The 22094-nt window shown below is 44.5% G+C and overlaps 1 protein-coding gene across 3 annotated transcripts; it reads left to right on the top strand.

Moving 5' to 3' along the window:
* The first annotated feature begins 8165 nt into the window (after positions 1-8165).
* Positions 8166-17998, top strand: LOC135909674 (uncharacterized). 3 transcript variants are annotated; one of them, XR_010566761.1, is made up of 5 exons: positions 8166-8293; positions 10559-10705; positions 11666-11734; positions 12792-12872; positions 15778-17998. XR_010566761.1 is itself a non-coding variant. In XM_065441706.1 (5 exons), exons 2-5 carry the CDS (start codon positions 10653-10655, stop codon positions 16131-16133), a joined length of 555 nt encoding a protein of 184 aa, XP_065297778.1. In that variant the 5' UTR covers positions 8166-8293; positions 10559-10652; the 3' UTR covers positions 16134-17998. The 3 variants fall into 3 exon arrangements, 2 of the variants coding, with proteins under 2 accessions (XP_065297778.1, XP_065284078.1); XM_065441706.1 differs by having other exon boundaries at positions 10559-10701; XM_065428006.2 differs by having other exon boundaries at positions 8189-10701.
* The last annotated feature ends 4096 nt before the right edge of the window (positions 17999-22094 follow it).

The following is a 22094-nucleotide window of genomic DNA, read 5'->3' as shown; positions in this document are numbered from 1 at the left end:
ACGTCATGAATATCAGGTGTGCCGACGGCTCTCTCGTTTGCGTGTGCTGTGTTCTCACCGATCATTTGGTGTTGTTTAGCGACAGGCAGACAACACGAAGGTCACTTCGCTCGGTGCTGCTGCCGCGCTTCTTCTCCCTAGCGTTTTGACAGCGAGTGTGCGAGGTCATCGAGGGTGATGTGTGCTTGTTTACCTGCGCGTTCTGACGTCATGCTTGTTAGCTTAGTTAGTAAACGAGTGTTTACAAGTTTGTACGGCCGATAAAAGTACTGTGCTTGTTATAGCTGTCTACTAATTTGCTATCGCAATCGATGCTTCGCCTTTCGGAAACTGCGACGTTGTTTCTTTGAGTAATACGCTTCGGCACGCAGCACCTTAACGGGATACTTTGGCTTGTACATAAGCTATTACTAGGAAAGCACTCTGTTCTGAGTTTAAACATTGTTAATTTCCTCTCGACACAAAGCCAGAGTGCCATGGGCTTAAAGGGAAGCTGAAACACTTTTCGAACAAAATAAGTACTCTGCGGCATTCTACAGTTTTGAGTCACCTGAACACGAATATCTGGTTCAAAAAGGGCGGAAACAAACGCAAGCGGCTGTTTTTTCAAGAAAACGCTCCCCAGCGCATCAGGGCATCGCGCGAACGCCGCTGTTGCCCGTCATTGGTCGGGGCCACTGTCACGTCATTTGCGGCAGTCGCCGGTCGGCGCCGCCGTTTCAAAGCGTAGCACGCTGTTTTGTTCCATAGCTGAGTCAAAGTTGTTCTTTATTCTATGGCTGAGTTGTAAGCATTAAGGAACGTTCTCGCTGTCTCGGACAGCTTCTGTTTTCGCCGTACATGTTCGAACCGACAGCCCATACGGAAAACGATGGCAGCCACGACGATGTTGAGTGTGTCAACAGCGAGAGCGATGTGTGCACCTTCTCGCGCGTTGGAAATCTTAGCTGGTACGTATGTATTTTTTTTCATGCGGCTGCACGTTCCAGTGACGGGAGAAAAAATGCGCTAAAGTGTCACTGGGAACTTGCTGCTGGAAGAATGCCGAAGCACTAACTTCTCATTAGATTGTAAACACGGGTGCAATTACGCGATGTCAAGCACCTTGCCGTTGCTTGTTTAAAGTTTCGTGTTTTTTTGCGTGTTAATACACGATCGCGAACATAAGTGCCGCGTTTGGCTACTTCAAGCTTTTCAACATTATCTGCCAGGTGTCACACTGGCTGCTTCAAACTCTTCGACTGGTGATGGTAGTGAAACATGTTCATCAGGGGCTCGGTTCTCTAGGTGCTCTGCTAGAACCTGAAAAAGTGCAAGGCATTGATGTCATGAATTTCAGCATATCACGCATATCAGCAAAAATGACAACAGTTGGATTACTTCCAGTAATTGAAATACTTTTTCAGTAATTTATGTGATGGATTAGTTGTCTAGTGATTTATCAATGTGAATTATTTGGTGTCTGTAATTTCATGGCTGAAGTAATTAATAATTGCGTTAAATATGCACCAGTAAGTTGTGTATGGTGCCAGAACGTTGGTAGTGTCGTGGAGGAACATGGGGAGGAGGGCATGAAATGTTGGCAAGTGTATCTTACCTTGAAGAAAGGTTGGCGTCCCTTTAAACTTTGCTTTTTGCTTCTTGTATGCATGAAAACTTTTTGGAAGCAATCGCAAAGTAATATCATTTTTGAAAGCGGTAATCGGTAATGTAATTCAAATCGATGATTGTAATAAGAAAGTAACGAGTAATGTAATATAATTACTTTCAAATAATAATTTTGTCATGCCTGATACATAGCTAGTTCTCTAGGTACAAAGGCAAGAAAACATTTTTTGTGCAGCAGCGATGCCTGTATTGGGCTAGACGACGTCGAACGCTGACAAGTTCAATACCTCACAACGTTATTTCATTATTTGAGCCCGTTCGCCTTGACACGGGCGCGGCTGTGCCAACGCTTGTTTTTGCGGCATTTCGCTGCTGGTAGCAAGCTGTGAGTGCGAAATTTACGGAACGAAGTTTTTGCACGCCGAGTTCAACTACTCTAACGCGAGCATCAAAATATTACCGTAACGCCTGATGTCGTGCGATTTGAACACGAATGCTGAACAGCTAAACCTGCGGGCACCGCGTGGTAGAACGAATAGCAAATATCACGTAATGCACAAGCGTAACCCCCGTCAGTTATTTCACCGTATCAAAACAGCACCGAACAAACAGCCGTAGTACAGTTTTCCGTGATACAGCGGAGGGGAAAAACAGGATGAAAACGGCAAGCTGTTTGCACGCATATGCATATTCCCGGCTGTGCTTCCACCTCGCTTCGTCAAAGGCCTCTGTAAGGCCGTTTGTTCGACACTCAGGTGATCATCTGTTTAAAACATTGCCGAAGTTTTTACACGCCGAGTTCAACTACTGTATCGCGAGCATGAAAATATTACCGTAACGCCTCATGTCGTGCGATTTGAACACGAATGCTGAACAGCTAAACCTGCGGGCACCGCGTGGTAGCACGAATAGCAACTATCACGTAATGCAGAAGCGTACCCCCGGTCAGTTATTTCACCGTATCAAAACAGCACCGAACAAACAGCCGTAGTACAGTGTTCCGTGATACAGCGGAGGGGAAAAACAGGATGAAAACGGCAAGCTGTTTGCACGCATATGCATATTCCCGGCTGTGCCTCCACCTCGCTTCGTCAAAGGCCGCTGTAAGGCCGTTTGTTCGACACTCAGGTGATCATCTGTTTAAAACATTGCCCGTGTGCACATTAAAATCCTTACCTCACCCTTTCTCCTCTTGGCGAAGGCCGCTCTTGGAGGTGGCGAGGTGTTTGTCTTGTGGGAGAATATAGACGGAACAACACCGGGCTTCAGTCGTGCCGATTTAATTGGAATACCGACTGCCCGCATCGTTGTCAAGCTCCGATGATAACCACTGTCGCGGAAATGCTCCGAGCCCAGCACAGTTGATTTCGTCGGCACGAAATTATCCCTCCTCACCGCATGGACCCACTGCGCTGCAAGTTTCTTGTCCTTCGGGAACAGGTGAAACACCACATCGTCTCCGCCGCCCACCTGCCGTGGTTGCTCAGTGGCTGTGGTGTTGGGCTGCTGAGTACGAGGTCGTGGGATTGAATCCTGGCCACGGCGGCCGCATTTAGATGGGGGCGAAATGCGAGAGCACCCGTGTACTTAGATTTAGGTGCACGTTAAAGAACCCCAGGTAGTCAAAATTTCCGGAGTCCTCCACTACGGCGTGCCTCATAATCAGAAAGTGGTTTTGGCACGTAAAACCCCATAATTATCGGCCACCCGTTTTCGCACAGCCGAAAGTGCACAGAACGAGGGCAGGTTAGGCGCCCTTGGCTGTAGGCACTCACGCAGCACAGAAAGGAAGTACAGTTCACGAAAATCGCAAAAGAAAACAAACGTCAGCGGCGGCATATCTCTCGTAGCGTCGTTTAGCAAAGCGCAGGACGGGAAGAAACATGTCAGCACATGCCAGCACGCCGTCCAGCAGTACGGTCCCCGCGAGTGACGTCACTGTCGCCGGTTCTCTCCTCTAGCAACCACCTCACCCGGCGCTCCGGGAAGCGACGGGGGCGTGTCCGCTGGGGATTTAGAAGGCTATTTCTGCCCCTTATAATAAGAAAAAAAAATTCAGAACTGTAAATGAACAGGTCTGTTCTTCCCAACCCCAGCAATTCATGGAAATTGAAAACCGCTTCAGCCTCCCTTTAATTCACTGTAGGCTGACGCGACTCATCTGTTGAACTACTGAACGTAAGTTGCTCACGAATACAATGAGTTGGGCTTGCTTATGAACACGAACTATCTCTCAATGACCCCTTGGTTCAGTGCAGCATTATTTTTTTTGCCCTGCTCTAGTACAGGATAGCTTACTAGATATTTGTCTTTTGGTCAACATCCCTGCCTCTTCGCGTAGGATTTCTCTTTGCCTCTTTTAATATGAACCTTAAGTTAAATATTTGAACTTCCAACATTCCACGCCTTCATGTGCATTGTTCGGGCCTTGTATACTACAGCATACACAAATGCATGACCCGCACGTACCATCATGGCCAAACACATCGCGCTTTACCTTACGCTTGCTTAGCGTATTTTGCTTTACCTTTTGTACACTGCAAGTTTTAACTGGCAGCGTGCGTTTTCTAAGAAGGGAACTCTGCTGCTTCACTTCAGCACCACCGTCTCTATTATTTCTGCGAGGCAAGCGCTTGCAATCGAGAAAAACATAATGCGAAACAAGGCCGTAATAAGGCTGACATGAAAAGAAAATTCCGCGTGGTCATTACAGCGCAGACTGGAAGAGTCGGGTTGTTGAAGAAGGAACTTTCGGAAGTTCTCACAGGGACTTGCTTCCCGACCGTTATTGCGACTTTTGTGTTTTTTTTTAATCGTTTCGGCGACAAGTCGTCGCGGAGGGCCTTACTGCTGAACGGCCATCGCTCGGCCGAACGTTTCTCCCCCCAGTGGTATCTGACAGCCTCACGCGGTCCCGAACAATTGGCCGGGCGGGAGACAAAGGAGCGAGCGACTCCTTTGTGAGCTGCGCCGACTACTTGCGTTGTGCGGCGCTGCCCTGGCTGTCTCGACGCTTCAAATTCAGGTCAGCCGAAGTGCGGGTGTTCGTGGTTTAGACTTTCACCTGACTACTATTAGGCCCTGCCCCGCCAATATTACGCAGACACGCACACTGTTCTATCGCTTACCTCATTTCCCGAACTGCATGTTATTGTCAGAAAGTCTGATTTTGGGCGTTTTCCCGAAGAAAGGAAACTCCGCAATTTCCTGTGTAACTTTGCTGAGATACGCTCAGGCTAATGAGTTGGGAAAAAGGTGTGCGCGCACTGAAAGACAAGCATGGAGCTGCGATGTCAGCCGAGTAGCGGAAGTCGCTTTAGAAGCGGATATGAACTATTTCAACGGTTTGAGGCTTTACGTGCCAAAACCACGATGTGATTATGAGGCACGCCGTATTGGAAGACTCCGGAATTATTTTGAACATTTGGGATTCTTTAACGTGCATGTAAATCTAAGTACACAGGCGCTTTTGCATTTCGTCCCCACTGGATTGTGGCCGCCACCGCAGGGACTGCACTAGCGACCTCGAGCGCAGCAGCGCTGAAACGTAGCCGAAGCTGCCATGGCGGGTATATTGAACACTGGATCACACCCAAGTCATGAGTGATGTAATTAAAAAGCCCGTCGAACATAACACGACATCGAGCGATAACGAAAATGCTTTAATGCAGTGTGATAGCAAGTGTCTTGGTGTCAATGCGTAGCAGATGAGTAGAGGGAGCTATGTACTTGTGGTGAGCTCAAAGCATTCACAAAGATTTAAAAAAAAAGCTGCTGAAGAAGGCCGCCAGGCAAAGCGGCACAATCCCTCGAGCGTTTTCACTGCATGCTTGCCAAAAGTATACATTCAATGAGATTAGCGGCAAAGATCCACGTAGGATTTGTGAGCAGTGAGCAGTTTAGAGACGACGTTCTGCGCAACAACTCTAGAGATTATCTACAGCGAATGTTTGAATGCTTTAGCCGGCATAGACTATAGGATCGGTTTGAAGATTACTATGCGAAGGATTAACGTAATGTTCGGCAGACTGGAAAGAGAATCAGAGCTCATGAGTTGCGGTGAGCTTTTTGAAATCATGAAAGTGCACATTTATGCAGGTCAACTGGTAACGGGGGACCCGAAATAGAATGAGATTTAAGGACGAACAAAAATGAGTTGGATAACATCTTGCAAGATCGATGCTCCCAAGTCATGGCCGGCATCTCGATGGTACCCTTGACAAGGGACTCACGCAGTGCATTCAATCAAGATGATTTTGCAAAACTTAACGGGCCCTAAACGACTCCGACATTGCGGGAGAGTGACAGGGTTGTGTGTAAACCGATTTTCAAGTCCGAATAAAGTACGCATCAAATGTCGAATATGTTTCCAATACATATATTTGAGCAGACCGCCACCATTCGCCGGCATACTTTTTGAATAGTTTCGAAAAATAATAGAGCGCCAATAATAGGGATTCAGCCGCAAATATCTGGCTTCCTGTGTGATGTATAGTCTACAACACCACATAACTTGTGTTTTGCGTCTACTATGACCGCCGGGAATAAATATATGCAAATTTAGCAAGCTGAAGAATTTAATGACAATGCGCTAAATATTCGCATTTGCCAACAGCGACCATGAGATTTGAAGGCTGTTTCAAACAGGGCAATATTCGCTCCTTTATTCGAAAGTATTCGCACACCCCAAGAAAGCAAGCGCTTTCCCTCTCGCCTTCACTACTCTACCCATGGGCTCTATCTCTCTCCCTCGCCAAATAGTTATTTAGGACAAACGTACAGAAAACGTCCATACCAAATTCCACGTTTGCGCTCATTCTTCGTCGAAAACATCAACTTCTGCTAATCAGTACTCCGCTTCATGCACTGCGAAGCACGTTATGCGAAGGTAAATGAATTCACTGAGCACGACAGGCAAACGAGTGCATGACGAAGGCGTGCTATCCGAAAGATGTTACATGCATAAGGACCGCCAGCAAGATTGTGCCGAGGACCATACAGCGAATGGAGGGGAACACTATGGAAGCAACATCGCGAAACAAGATAATGATAGTGTTTCTTGCGTGCATACACTTAAGTTGAGCACCGGGACGATGCTTCCTTTAGAAGGGAGGAAAATGATTCATCTGTAGTGTGGCAAGGACGACGATCGTAGGCTGACATATCGGCAATTGTAAAAACACATAGAAAGCAAGAAGTAGTGACTAGCATGGGCTGTTAAAGAAGCCCGTGCTTGTTACTGTTCCTGCTTACAAGTCGATTTGTCCCTCGAGTTTCGTGAGGTCGCGACAATATTGATTGTAGAGCAAGTCAGTGTACCTTGATAGTCTAGTTGAAATGAAGAGGAAGAAATTGAGTTGCGGAGATAATTTAGAAGCGTATATTAAGGGACCAATACATCTTTAGAACAGTAGAACTGGTTCCACCCCAACGGAGAAGCAATCGATCGTGGCAGAAAAGTAGAGGTGGTTTCATGAGACAACGAAGTCAGCGGGCAGAGGGTCGATTCGACTGACACAAAACAGGAGCATTAGAGTTTGCTGGGAGAACATGTTTTTGACAGTTTTCAGAAAGTTGTTTTCTGGTTTTGTCTGATAAATGGACAGACGCTCCCTGGGCACATTACTTAGGGACTCAATACAAAATCTGTCGATGAGAAACTTGTGGAGGTTACAACCACGCATACGCAACGAGATACCCTATACGGACTCTTTTCAGTGATGGACACTAGAAATTCTGGCATGATTCCCATCCGTACTACTTGAATCTATGCACGATTCAAAGGATCCTCCTCATCTTTTAAGAAGAAAAATCTGCTTGTCGCTTGTTTTAAGAACCAATCCCCCTTCCTGGCCTACACTCTAAAAACTAGGAAGGGTATCGCAGGAGTGAAACGGCCGGTTCACTCTTCAAAGCGTCGTTTCACTCTCGCAAAATGTCGAGGAGAGTGAAATGCATTGTTCACTCTCTCACCAAGGAGAGAGTAAAATGTGCTTTTCACTCTCCCCTTCAGAGAGAGAGTAGAATGCCCGTTCTACTCCTGCGGCAATAGAGAACAATATATTTCGCTAGAATAGCAGCTTGGGCTTGTTGGTTTTCCATCCTGCTAGTAACAGCGCAAAATGTAGACAAGGGACGAGTCAAGAAGACACCACAAGCGCTGGAAATGTATTTCGCTAGAATAGCAGCTTGGCTTGTTGGTTTTCCATCCTGCTAGTAACAGCGCAAAATGTAGACAAGGGACGAGACAAGAAGACACCACAAGCGCTTGTGGTGTCTTCTTGTCTCGTCCCTTGTCTACATTTTGCGCTGGTACTAGCAGAATAGAGAACAAAACGTAGCGTAATCTTCTGCTTCAACTGTAGGTGGCTGGCCCCGAACATGGCAATGTTTCATTCATGCACGCTGAGCAAAGAACACATCGTTTTGCTTCTAAGAGAACAGGCCGCCGCAGTTCAAATGGAACGCGTAGCGAGCGCTCTACTTTTTCACTCGGATTTGCTCCACCGCGCGCGCGCGCGCGCACGCTCAAGATCGCGGAACAACACAGACCGGGAGAAAGGTGATCCGCAGCATAGGAGCTGCGATTGCCAGCCAACGGAGATCGTGTTGCAGCCATCTCGCGTCGCCACGAAAACACGACAGTCGTTCGTCATGCCTTGGATATAACAGCAAATCATCCACGGTAAGTGAATTCTAACTTAGGTGAACATTCTCCGTATATGTCATGCTATCGCCAGGAAGTCGTCGCTGCGCTTAGCCGACGCGATTGACAAAGGACTAGGCATACGCGCTGTGTCTCTCGATGTCAATCGAAAAAGCCAGTCGTCGCGATAACTGCATGTGATTTTATCACTTTGCCGTTGTCCGTAAGAGCTTTAAAAATCGCAAACGCTGCCAGAACTATGGTATGTTCAATAAGACACCAGGCGAGAGGACGCTTAAAATGATTCGTTCACCAGCCCGTGATTCCGAGCCTATGCGGAGCGTGATTAGCGTGCGTTTTGTGTGTTTGAATTTATTCAGTTTGGCAGTCTACTGTGTACGGAACGCTGCTGAACTAAGGAATCACATAACAGAAGGCGTCGTTTTGCTGGCAGCATGCTTTTTTATAAGTAAACCGCGCGCTTGACGGTGTCTCGCGCAGGGGGAATCTGCGACCACTGAAGTTACGTGCAGCACCAGTGCTAGTTAGAAACTTTGCTGCAGGCATTCAGCTGCATGCTGCAAGAGGTCAGTTGGGCGCGTTATCTTGAACTTACTGAAAACGCATGAGGAATCCATTTTTTATGCTGAAAAAAGTATAAACCCCATATAAGCGATCTTGCGCGCGGCAGCCACAAGCGACGCGATGGAGATGGCTGTCGCGTTCGCTTGTCGCATACAAGTGGTACTCCGTGCGAGCAACGATATTGAGCGACGCCTCCCCGGTGTTGCCGGCATGAGGGCTGCAATCATGCGTGACGCGTGCTTTAGTAATTTACGTTGATGTATTTTACGATAAAAAGTAGCATAAAATATTTCCGGAGCTATTGCCGTAGGTTCTCATCCTTGCACGTATAAAAATTGAATCATTTGCTCGTTCCGCGCGACAATCGGTAGTATTTGAGCGATGTACATCCAGTTCCGGCTTCGCGCTATTGGCTAGTCGCTCATAGCACTTTCGGGCGACGAGCGATGATTTATAGATTTCCAGAACCGAGCCATCTCTTCAAGCGACGGCCCGTTTTGTCGCTCGAAGCCGTCGCTCGTCGCCGTCGCGCACTAAATCGCTCTCACAGTGTTTATCCCTAAGACTGAACTGTTTTTGCTCATGTATTGAAATGGTGTGATTATAGGTGGGTCTGGTTTTGTCTCCTGTTGCGGTTTTCGTGCACGGTGCGAAACTGAAAGGATGCTTATGTCTACGAACTCGGTGAATTGTCGAGCTGCTAGTTATGCATCGGCATCGAATATAACGGCTGCTGTGTGGAATTACAATTGCAAGGGCGCTTTGCATACGCTTATTGTTTTGGACATGCCTGTGCATTTGCTAATATGAGTTGGCGTGTCAGAGTTATGTCATTTGAATACCTAAATCAGCCTTCCTCTGGGGGTTACAAGCGTAATGTGTGCATTTTGCTATTGCATGGCAGATCAAAATGTGTTTATCGCTTGAAAATTTTAGTATAGAAATAAAATATCAAAATAAAATGTTGCTTTAATTCCATGTTACCAGTCTGTCGTACACAGAACAATAGGTTGGTGTAATAAACTAATAACTGCGGTTTAACTGCAACTTTTACATGCCTTCAAGAATCTAAAATGCTAGATTTCAAACTGCAGCAGTAGTCGGCTCTGTCAAAAATGAACTCCATTGCGCACCTCGTACATGAAAATAAGTTCACGCCTTTTAGTAAGCTTAGATGCAGGCCACAGTGAACTTTCTTGTTAGTATTGAAATGTGGGTAAGCTTGCCATAACAAGCCTTGTTGCCCTTTTTTATAGGCACATCCATATATCCATTGAACTGAAAAACAATATTTTCATCCCTACTGAGCATCATGTTTGCAGCTATAATCCTCAAATTATGGCTTCAGCAGTGGCACAACCAGGGATGGTGCGGGGGGCACACTGGGCACGTGCTTAGGATGTGTCACAAGTAGTGTTTGTGATACACCAGACTCATGACAGACCTATGATGTCTGAAAATGACCAATATTCTATTCATTAGCAGGAGTATTCTAACATTCGTGCTGAACGAGGATGAACTGTCCGTTATTTCTTTTTTGTGTAAATCTAAAATTGAAGTTAATTTAGCAGTTGACTGTTGCAGTCATTTGGATGTTTTGCATGCATTTCACTAAGAAGACTAAGAGCTAAGACTTTCTTTTATTGCCATGGCCTTGACTGTCTTGATGTTGTTTTGCACCATGCCCTTGTGTTGACTTTTGCATACGATATTTTTCAGGCACCCGCTTTATAGAACACAAGAAGGCAGCTGCAAGGACACGAGGATGTGAAAGAGCCAGTGCAGCGTGACTTCACGTAGTGCAGAGAAGCCAATGCCAAAAAATCTAAATACATTGGCATGCAATTTGGACAAGAAAACTAGTATGTGGGTATATTGGGTGTACCATTTGACCAAATGTAAACAAAATCAAGATACAGTATGTTACACCAAGATGAAAATTCTCACGTGCTCCAGGCAGTTATCTTAACATGGTATACTTATGTAATGCCTCCGATTGGAAAGTCAAATCAAGTATGCTCTCTGGAGACAAACACATAGCAGCAAGTGTCATTGAAAAGTTAGAGATGTGTTTTAAGAAAGCTGATTAGTTCTGAGAAGTGACTGCTTTTTGTCTTGCCTCTCAACAGATAGATCCATGTGATAAAAAAATAGTTGTACAATGAAATTGTATATTTGCTTAGTGACATGATACATACTTGCAATGAGCACGGTGCCTGTGTTTACTATAAAAAGCAACAGCCCATGCTTGGTTAGGTTAGGCCCACTACAACATACAGGCATGGGTGATTGGCGCTTTTTTTATTTCTGTGTCGTGAGGTTTATTGACATGCGTATAGGTGCAATGGCACGCAGTATGGCTAGCACAGAAGGGGGGGGGGGGCAGATATATGTAGCTCACTGTACACGACACAGGGCAAAGGAAATCCGTGTTCAGCAACTATGTTAAATGCCATGTGCGTAAATTTTACAACGCTACTCATTCGAAGGGTGCACAGGTGCATATTGAAGAAAAGTTTTCCAGGGTACATAATTTAGTGCGTAATTTACACTAATTTTGCTCTAACCACAAGACGTAATAATTTGAATATACTGCACGGAAAAACCTAGAGCGAATTAAATTGTGTGTCAGCTTCGTGTGTATACATATAGTCTTTCCTATGCGTTAGGTTTTTCGCATAATGCATTACTAGTTGACAGCCTATCTTATCATGTGTACTCTGTTTACATTACAGTTGTTTATTAGTTTACTCATAGTTTTGCAACTTATGAAATGCCGGTGTATATATATTTTCAACATTTGACATAACCCTGTATGTTTTGTAGGGACAACCCAGGACGTGCATTTCTCAGCACCCCGTCAACTGCCAGAAGTGACTCGAACACAGGCCACCAGTAAGTGGACATCAGTTGCAATTTCACATTATGCAGTTGGCTGCTGCCTTGTACTGAGGCTTTTTTTTTTAATAAGATGGTGGTGTCGTTCTAATGTACATTTTGACCACAAAGGTGCGATCATGTCTCACAGAGGCATATATGGTTGCTATTCTCTGCGAGGGACGTGTTCTCATGTTCGTGAAATATTTGTGTTTGGCAGTATTGTCGCCCAATGAGTCAGATATAAACACTGTAACTCGCCACTGCCGGCAAGTAGTTGCGAGAAACACAATATATTATGATGCTGTAAAGTTACTTCATTAATTCGAAGGAAAATTTTGCAGCAGGAAGAAAGGTTGCTATTCCAGGCAAACATGTCTTTTTCTCACAAGTTATGTAACCAAACTGTGGATGCGTGAAATTCGTGACTTATGAATAGATTTTAATTCATCCTTTAGTAATGCTTCTAAAAGAGACTAGAAATAGCATGTGACTACCTCTCCAATCAGCAGATCATACACTTACAGTCATAAGTGGTAGTTCCATGCAGTCTCGCACTCTATATAACCTTTCCTTTCAGCAGCATTGGAACTGGTGGCTGCGTTTTCAGAAGGAGTGCACTTGGCACTGTATATGTATGTGTGAATTCGGTTTTCTTTGTATGTGTCGGCTCACTGACACAAACAGTGCAGGAATCGGTTGTACCATGAGGCTGACGACGCCTTCTGCTGCTAGAAATGCGGCACTTCATATTTTATAGTACTGCATGACATTTAAATCCAAGCTAGAACATCAAATGATCAAGAAAACTAACCGCTGTTATAGCTGTTTTCCTCAAAGAAAGCTTGTCGTTTATGGGCTGTGTTAATCTGAGCTCTCCACCGATGTTTCAGTAGTATTATCCCTTAGTGAGTGAGAGATTGGGGGCAATTGTGTTAGTCTTTAAATGGTGTCCTAATTATGTGTATTTGTTCCAACAAAGTTGTCTAGATTACTTTATTGTGTAGTGTAAAGCTTATGAAACCATCAGCAACTAGTGAGTTGCTAACATGCATATGCATTTGTCACTATACAGGTGGCACTCGGCTGTACCACTGCAGTGCTGCGGAAATTGCCAGCACCAGCGGCTTTGCAACAGCTGTTTCACAGCATGTCGGTACGTGCTGATATATAGTTATGTTGGGATGGGTTAGTAATATGGACCACTGCTACTCTGTATTGTTACAGATCCATGTGATAAGTGATGTAATGGGCTCAGTGAAAACCTATTAATGTTGTACTATGGTACATAAAAAGGCTCTCCTTTTCGTCACTGGAGCAGGGGAGAAGAGCATGCAGGCACTCCTGAATGTACATATATTTCAAAGCATGAGAGACGTATATATATATATATATATATATATATATATATATATATATATATATATATATACACGCACACACACACACACACACAAACACATCCAATTATACTAAAGGCAGAGACATTCCATCTTTCGTTTTGAATTGACTTGTACAGCACAAAAATACAAAACAGACCACAAAGAAGCCCGCATGTTAACAGGTTTGATACGCACAATAATTCAACAGATTTGATACTTCAGGTGTGCTATTTTACGCAAGGGGGAAGGGAAAGGGGAGAAAACCAGAAAAAAGAGTGGAGTGGAAAAGAAAGGAATCGTGCCAAAAAGCATGAGAAACATCGTGCAGCCAGGATCGCCAGCAGGACATTTAAAAAGCACTCTGATAAAATTACATACTGGGCAACCTTACGTATTGTTTGCTTCAATCAACTCAGATCACATGCAGCCATTTTTGCAATCAAGTTGTTTCCTTATGTCATGAGGGAATGATGTGGGCCCAAAAAACTGTTTAGAGCTGAAGGATTATGTTCCATGCTAGCCTCATTACCTGCTTTTTATCATATTGTTATCAGCTGCTTATGTTAGGGACAAAAAGTAAGAGTACGAGCTTTTTCCTGATTTGCCATTCCACACAACATGTCTTTGTGACTAATGTACATGCAGATGATCCATAGATGAAAAATATTCAGTACAGTAGAATCTCATTACAAGATACACTTGGTTGTAAGAGACATCTGAAAATGGTTTGGTTGGTTTTCCAATGCTTGCCACTTTAACAACACTGTACACAAGAGACACCTTCTTTACCAACGACTTTTTAAGTATTCACTACTTCGAAGGGACACAACCCAGACACATTCACTTCATGCACCTTGTATGCTGTGAAGGGCGTAAAGATCACGCAATTCTCACACAAGTCAATTGCGCATGTCTCTTAAGCATGAACTAGAAAAGGAGGGCAACGAGGACAGTGCAGGGCAGAAAGTGTCGACAGTTGAAGCTGACGAGCGTCTAAGAGCACCTCAAAGGCACTGCGAGCAACAAGGCTTTCAAAGTGAAGTGTTTAACTTCCAGAAGTTAGGAAGGAAGCTAACACAATCTACAGTCACTAAAAAGCTGTGAATGTTTTCTTTAAAGGGCCCCTAAACCACCCAGGTTGAAATTTAGTTGCGGTGTTGCAGTTGTACATGTTAAGGCAACGAACACGTAGCCACGAGAATTTTTCGAAACGGTGCAGTAATAGTGGAGCTACGTGTTTGATTATCGAAAAGTAGTCCCCGCTCATTTTACTATTTCATCTGGTACGCGCCATCTGGACAGTATCGTCTTTTCCTCGCCTAGTACACCTCCAAATGTTACGGGACAGGCCATCACCAACGAGCTCTGTTGCTGCCACGCAGGCCCGTCGTCCTGCGAGGGGTGGCACTAATGACCTCGCCAATACAATGGAACTGTATGGTGACTCTAGTTGAAGAGCCTCATAGGGAGACCTTCCTGTTGGCGTTTCTGTTCTTTGCCCCCATTGGCTGCCCACAATGGCATCGCGAGCAACGCGACGAGGAAGGAGTGTGTATTTGCTTGCAGGCCTTGCCGGCAGTCGTACACTTTCGTTCCACCACTCGACAGCACCGGAAACTGGTGACATCATCAGAGACAGCCTGGTGATGTCAGGACAAACTGGGGGGTGCAGGATAGGTCCAGAGAGGCGCACGGGGTCGTTTTCTTCATTTTGTGGTGCTCCCACAGGTGCTACACACTGTGGCGTTTGGCATCGTCAATTGTGACGGCATTCTGATTTTGATGCGTGTGTTTACTTGAAATGTTCAAAAAATGTCGAGAAGTGGTTTAGGGGCCCTTTAAGCCACCCTGAGCAATTATTCCTTCAGATATATCTAAACATACTTTAGTGATGATGCATAATAAAGTGATCTAGTCTGGCTCCTCAGTGTTTTAAAATTTTTGGTTTCAAGAGACATGTTTCCCGTGCCTCTTGAGTATCTCTTCTAATGAGGCTTAACTGTAATGTACACACACAATTGTGTAACTCCTGCAAGTATTATTCAATAAGCCTGGTCACTGATGTGCAAAGCTTGTGGTTAGAGAGAGAGAGAGAAAACATTTATTCGGACCATCGAGGTGGTTGCTCTTGAGGTCGAGTGGGTGGTGTCCTCATTCCAGGACTCCACTGGCCATGGCTGCTCGACGTACTTGCTGGACGAGAGCTTCTTGTCCCGCCAGGGTATCGCCGGTCAGCTGTACCTCCCACCGCTCAAATGACGTGCTAGGAGTCTTTAAGTGTTGACGTTTGCCCTCGCACCCCCACGAGATGTGAAAGAGTGTAGGGCGTGTGTCGCCGCACCAGGGGCAGATGCCGCGATATGTATGTGGGAACATTTTACTGTATCTGTGTAGGTTTGGAAATGTGTTGGTCTGTATAAGTCGGAGAGCTACGGCATCTTCAGTGCTGAGCTTTTTGTGAGGCGGAGGATAAATCCTGCGGTTGAGTCGCTGGATCTCGAGTCGGTCGCAGTAATTGGATGGCAGGGGCATGAAAGTAAAGGGTGGGGATTGACGAGACGATTGGTCTTGCCCCGCTCGGTTGATTAGCGCTCGAGCTAGGGCGTTAAGTTTTGATGTCCATACTGTTTAGAGCTATGTTTATTAATTCAGGCTGTTCTTATTGATTCTTCGATGCAGGAGACAATGCCTATGAAATTATTGGCCCTGATGACGAGAGCCCTCAAGGGGCAAACAACATCTCTGTTGCAGAAGTGAGCCCGATACCACCTGAAGTTACCATGACAGGTGGCACGGCAGCAATAGATACAGAGACGGCCATGTCTACTGCAGCTGCAACAGTGTACGACGCAAGCAGCAGTGTGTCAGCATCAGCAGCAGTGTCAGAAGGAACCGCACCAGGCCTGGTAGAGCAACATGTGTGTTATCAATGTGACTTTTTTGTAGTGCATACAACTCATTTGCTCAACATACAAAAGCTTTTCACCACGACTGTGAGCCAGTGTTCTTGTGCAGCAAGTGCAAGACTAAGTTAAGTGTTATAACACAGTACAAGCATCACTTTAAGATATGCAAACATATTACAGTTGCCTCCCCAGCCAGCCCACATAGCGACAACAATGTGGAACACATGGTGGGACACACCTCTTCCCCATTAGTAGTAGAGAATATCAGTGTTGTTGCTAGATTAACTGGTCTTTGTAGGCAACTAGAAGGACAACACAGGTGTCATAAGATTGTTATGTTGTTGTTGAAGAGGTAAAATAGAAGTTTGATGCAGCTGAAGTGCCAACTGATATTGAGCAAATCAAAAACAACCACCTGAGAAAGCAACACTATCGGAATTTGGGTATCGATGTGCCGCCATCTCTGGTAAGGATGGCATAGGACAGAAGTGTGATGAAAATCACACAGACACTGCTGTTCCAGCACTGGTCACAGTGAGCAGTGACTTGTAGGGCAAGAGAGTCAACTGAAACGAACATTATGGCATAGTGTCATGCTCCCATGTGACCACTTTCCATGTTATTTTGCATGATACAGCTGAACCTTCAGAAACGAGACTGCAACTTGTCTGTAAAAAGCTTTCACAAAAAATTATTCATAACACTATTAACACAGCAGTATCTTCTTTTTTTGTGGGTTCGAGGTTCCCGGGTGTCCATTAATGCAACAATTCTGGAAAAAAAGAACATGTGTCGTACTTACACCTTTTTAACAAGTACGAGGGGGACAGAACTTTTGTAGTCATGCATCTTCATCATACCATCAAGTTTTTAAATGACTTTTATAATTATTATTACCAGTTATACCTGAGTGCATTGTATGCATTTAGCAGGTGTAAAATCAGGTCAGTTGGATCAGATGCCTTATCTGCAAGGGAGCCCTATATTCAAGAAATGTGAATTAAAATAGGTACGTTAGAGACGCAGTCTTTCAGCACTTTATTGCGTGTGGTTTAAGCATTGCTCAATACTTTTGTGGATGGCAGTTTCAACCGGCACAGCACTGCGATTTGTCACGGTCACGTGTCTTCAAAGCGGTGTTTACCATTTGTGTTGATCTGTTTGTGTGTTCATAGAGCAAGTTTTTAATTTATTTTTTTCCACATTCTTGTGCTTGCACTAAGCTTGTATAAGGCAGTTACAAAATGGGCGTCACTATAACGAACTGTTCTGTTGAGCTTACACTTGCAAATAATAGTGTTCAGATGGCCGCACTTCTATGTAGGTGCACCGATAGCTTTGTGTATGTTCTCATGTTTGTATAAAGCTTATATAAGCTAGTTACAAAATGTATGTCACTAAGCATTGTGATATTCTTTAAAGAACTGCTTGGTTGGTTTTACGCTTGCAAATTAGTATTGAGGCGGTGGTATTTCCATGTAGGCCCACTGCTAGCTTTCTGTGTGCTCACGTGTTTGTATTAAGCTTTTACAAGGGAGTTACAGCATGTACATCACTAAGCGCTGTGATATTTTTAAAGAACTGCTTTGTTGGTTTTACACCTGTGAGTAATAGTACTCGGGTGGCACTAGTCATGTGTAGGTACACAGGGACCATTTGTATATATTATGCTCATGTAAAGCAGTTACAAAGTGTATGTCACTAATCACTGTGATATTTGTTGAAGAATTGCTGTGATGGTTTTACACATGTGAATAATAGTGGTCAGGACACAGTACTTGCAATGTATAGTTGAATTTATACAGTGCCAAGACATGGGCTGTATACGTACCAAAAGAAATGTATGTCATTATATTGTTGTGATCATTACTGTTTGGATTTTATTAAACTCTAATAACGTTTTTTCTTGTATCTATTGAGGTATGGCAATTTGTCATGCAACCAAACTGAGGACCTGAACTTGTGCATACAAATAAACAGCTAATTTAAGAGTATACTGCTCATATTCTGCGAAACCAGTTTAACAAATCTTGTACTACAATGCTGGAAAAATGACAGAGCTGACAGGGATGTACAGAAAGAGTTCTGCACTGGCTGAAGGACTGCCCCACACTGGAGTTGGTAATGTTGCGTTTATTGGAGTAGAACAGTAAGTGCACTTCTATTAAAAATGTGACAGTCAATGCAGAAACATAAGGCAGACGAGCAGATGTGGCACATTTTTTTCAGGGCCCTCCATGCCTGCTACTGCATTTCTAGTCGTCCTGTGCTCTTCGTATAAGCCCCTGTTCAGCCAAGGTTTTTACTCCATGACAGTTGTTCTACTGGGTTCGTAGCAATATTGAAGAAAAAAATGCAATGGTTTTCAAGAACTTTCGACGCCCCGACACAGTAACTTCAAGGACCTCGTGCGATTTTTTTAGTAGTTTGGACAGGCAATAACTTGTTCAACAAAATCGTTAACTTTAATGCAAACAAAAGAATACAAAACAAATCGCATTTCACTGATTTCAAACATTTGAAAGACTGCTAATTTGCCTTTCACCGCCCATCACTAAACGCACACAAGGAAGCATTTCAAGAAATTGCTCAAAGTTTTTCTGCAATAGCACAATTAACTACTTGGACCTGCAACATTTGCAGTTTTTGAATGCTGTTTGGTTTGACAGTGTATGTGATATCATGTGTTGCCTCAGCTTTTCATCACCAAATAAGCAATAGTCATTTGTAAATTCCTTCTATTGTGTCTGTAGCTCTCGATTTACTCATCACGGCTTTTCTTTGAATGCCTCAACTGTTGAGCTTCCTGCTTCTGCTCCTCCAAGTACATTTGTCGCCGGTTCCATGTGCCTAAAACTGGTATCTGCAGCTCCTTTGTAATTTCAACTTTAAGGATGTCGCTTTCCTTCTATTACCTCCACAGACAATTCTCTGTGACATGCGAAGAGTGTCACAGAAAGGGGAAAAAAAAAACGCTTGGCAATGTCTGCTAAGTCTAGCCAAGTGTACAAATTTAAGGACTTTCCAGTACTTCTAAAAATTCCAGGGTTTTCAATGCCTTGAATATGGCATTTTAGAAATAAGGGGTTTTCAAGGATCGCTACAAACCCTGGATTCTAGCACCTAAATAATTTTACAAGCTTATTTTGGCATAGAGTTCGTAAATTCATGCTTTTTAGCTAACGCTGCACTATCTCTGTGCATTGAAGCCACGAGAGCGCAACCATTTTGGAGTAAAGAAAAATACTGAAAGCTTTTAATACCACTCTTTTTCTATGGAGCTTCGTATTGCCTAGTTAAGGTTACGAATGTGCCTGGTTTTGGTGGGCATTTCTTCGACATTTTCTTTGAGAAGTAGATGACTAACCCCCGTATTCAGAAATGTATCTTAATACAAAGCTCATGCTTGACTTTATATAAACGACGCCTGGTGCGAACGTCCCCTAGACGCTCACTGCCTTTCTTTTGGTGCGTTCACGACTTGCGTCATTTAGATCAAGTCAAGCATGGGCTTCAAGTTATGATGCATTTCTGAATATGGGGGTAAGCGTGCGCAATTCCGGGCAACGCATTGTGCCATTGACACTGAGAGGAAACGGGGAAAACAAAGTTAACGCCCTATGCTCCTAAACTTTCGCGTACCTGTGGTATGCGTGTATCGTGGAAGAAGAAACAGCGCAAACACCAGGACGAAAAAAATCATCAACCACACCAGCGCTTCGTGGTGTGGTCCATGTTTTTGCGTCGTGCTTCTGTTGCGCTCTTTCTTCTAAAATGCTCAACCAACTAGCCGGCAAGTCCATCCTGTGCATATATATTGAACACACGTATGAATGTAGATGGTCTTCGAAGCTTTTAGAACGAGCACTGCCACAGGATACGAGCAGTGCACGCGTAACAAGTGGTCACATTAGTCATTTAAACATGTGTGCCAATGCATGTGACGCGGCTACCGGCATAAGCAGCCTCCAAATGCTGGAATGCATGCTCTTCAAAACGCTAACGATCCGCTGCTAATGCAGGACAACAGCTCACAACGGACTGAACCAAACTCTAAGCTAATGCACTTGAAAAGCACGCCTACACGGCATCGTGAGGCACGTCGAAATGCCTGGTACTGGCGTCGCAGTTGACCACATACGAATGGAACTGGCGGAAAAAATAAACAGAAATACTCACCAGTATACGCGCGACTTAAATTCACATACGTGGATGGTTGGCACGATACTTTGTATCCGCGTATTTTCGGGGAACATATAATGCATGGACTGGAAAAGCACTCGATCGTGCGCTGAACGGCACATTTGTTATTTTTCTGGGGTGACGACAAGCCGTGAATAGTTCTCACGTCGTCGTCTACGTTGTATTCCTTCGTTAGTCGTAGCAAAGAATGGAAATGATGCAAACGCAAACGTATTTCAGTACACAACAGCACAGCACACTGCAGAGAAACTCAACCCACCGCAGCAGATTCCTCAAATACATTTGTTATATATATAACCTCTAAAAGAACACGATTGAGTGTGGTGGTTCTGTGGTGTAATGGTTAGGATGTGTGCTTTGAATTGTATAAATGCGAGTGTACGCGGGTTCGAATCCACGTGATGTATAGAGCAATGTGGTTCTTCATAAGTATGTCATGCCCTTGTCAATCATGTTCTAATTAGGTTATGTGACTCATGAGTGTGAATTTTGCGGGGATATTTGCGGATTAAATCTCCGTTAGCTCTTTTTTTTTCTCCGCAGTGGCGTTCGGGACGCATACGCATAGGCCGATTCCGAGCAGTCACGCCTCATGGTAGGCAGCAAATAGCCAGGAAAAATGACTTTAAAAGCCTGCATAACTTTGCTCACGCCTATTCAGAAGGCTGCTTGGAATTGGGCCACTGACTCTGAGGAGCCGCCTTGGGAAGGTATATCAGCGGCCCTAATTTGATCTGATTTCCTGCCTGCATGCGTGGCCAGGACTTCGCTACGAGGGTATTGGGAAGAGTACTAGCACTCTGTTTGGGGGAGTAGAAGTACTCGGTCTGGTGGAGTGCCATTACCCCTGCGGTGAGAGTATTAGCACTCTGCGGAAGAGTACTAGCACTCCCTGTGGGAAGAGTATTATCACTCTGCGGAAGAGTACTAGCAATCCCTTGCGGTGGAGTAACAAAACTCTGTCAACAGGAGTTGACCTACTCTCTCTCAAAGAGGGTCGATCTACTCTCGAAAAGAGAGTGAAATATGGGACAAGCCGCTACTCCCTCAAAGGGAGTGCCCGGCACTCTCTTAGTTTTTAGAGTGTATATGGAGAAGTGCGTGATGTTTGCTTGTACTTGGAATTCCAGAAAAAATGTCGAAAAAACTCCATGAAATCGCTGTATATTGGTTCTAGCACAGTACAGCATCCGGAAGGCATACCATATTTTAGCTACCAAAAAAACGTTGCATGTGCTAGCTCGCAGAAATATTGATAAATCCCACCCCTCCCAGCCTAAAGTTTCTGCTCTTATTTTAATCGTTCTCCGTGTCTAAAATTTCGTATTTTTTCTATACTTTTCTAGCAGTACAACCAGGCATGTGTTGGACACTCTGCTCCACTATATGTTCCCAAATACCATTGGCGACTGATGCCATGAACCATGTCATAACCCTAAACTCTTCTCCCTGTTCGATCGGCTGCCACTTTGCTCGAAGAAGCTTTGCGTGATCTGCATTGCCGCTGTTACACTTTTCCTGAGAGCGCATACGACTGCAACATCATTAGTGTAGGCCAGCAGCTGCACATCATAGAACTGTAGCCTAGAACCTTCTAATCTATCACTGGTAATTATTCTTCTGCATATGGGTTTTAAAAAAAAGCAAACAACAATGGTGACATACGTGATCTCCGCTTTACAAGCGTCAATTTGCTGTGTATGTTCTCTTTACAACCTGACTTCTCCTACAGATTTGACGCACCATTCAAACTCCTTCGTATAATACATAGCCTAGGCGAACATGCTTCGTTGTACGTACCAAAAAGGTTTTCAGGACATACCATGCCTAAAGCTATTGAAATATGCACTTGTATCACCGCTCCTCTTCCTAACTGAGCATCACAGC

The sequence above is a fragment of the Dermacentor albipictus genome, chromosome 10, assembly GCF_038994185.2.
Source record: "Dermacentor albipictus isolate Rhodes 1998 colony chromosome 10, USDA_Dalb.pri_finalv2, whole genome shotgun sequence".
NCBI classification, from domain to species: domain Eukaryota; kingdom Metazoa; phylum Arthropoda; class Arachnida; order Ixodida; family Ixodidae; genus Dermacentor; species Dermacentor albipictus.
This window is presented reverse-complemented; position numbering and strand designations above follow the sequence as displayed.

Coding starts and splice junctions, on each gene's coding strand:
- LOC135909674 (XM_065441706.1), top strand. CDS start 10,653: ATGCCAAAAAATCTAAATACATTGGCATGCAATTTGGACAAGAAAACT. Junction 10,702..11,665: donor CAATTTGGACAAGAAAACTA/GTATGTGGGTAT, acceptor TATGTTTTGTAG/GGACAACCCAGGACGTGCAT. Junction 12,873..15,777: donor AGCTGTTTCACAGCATGTCG/GTACGTGCTGAT, acceptor TCTTCGATGCAG/GAGACAATGCCTATGAAATT.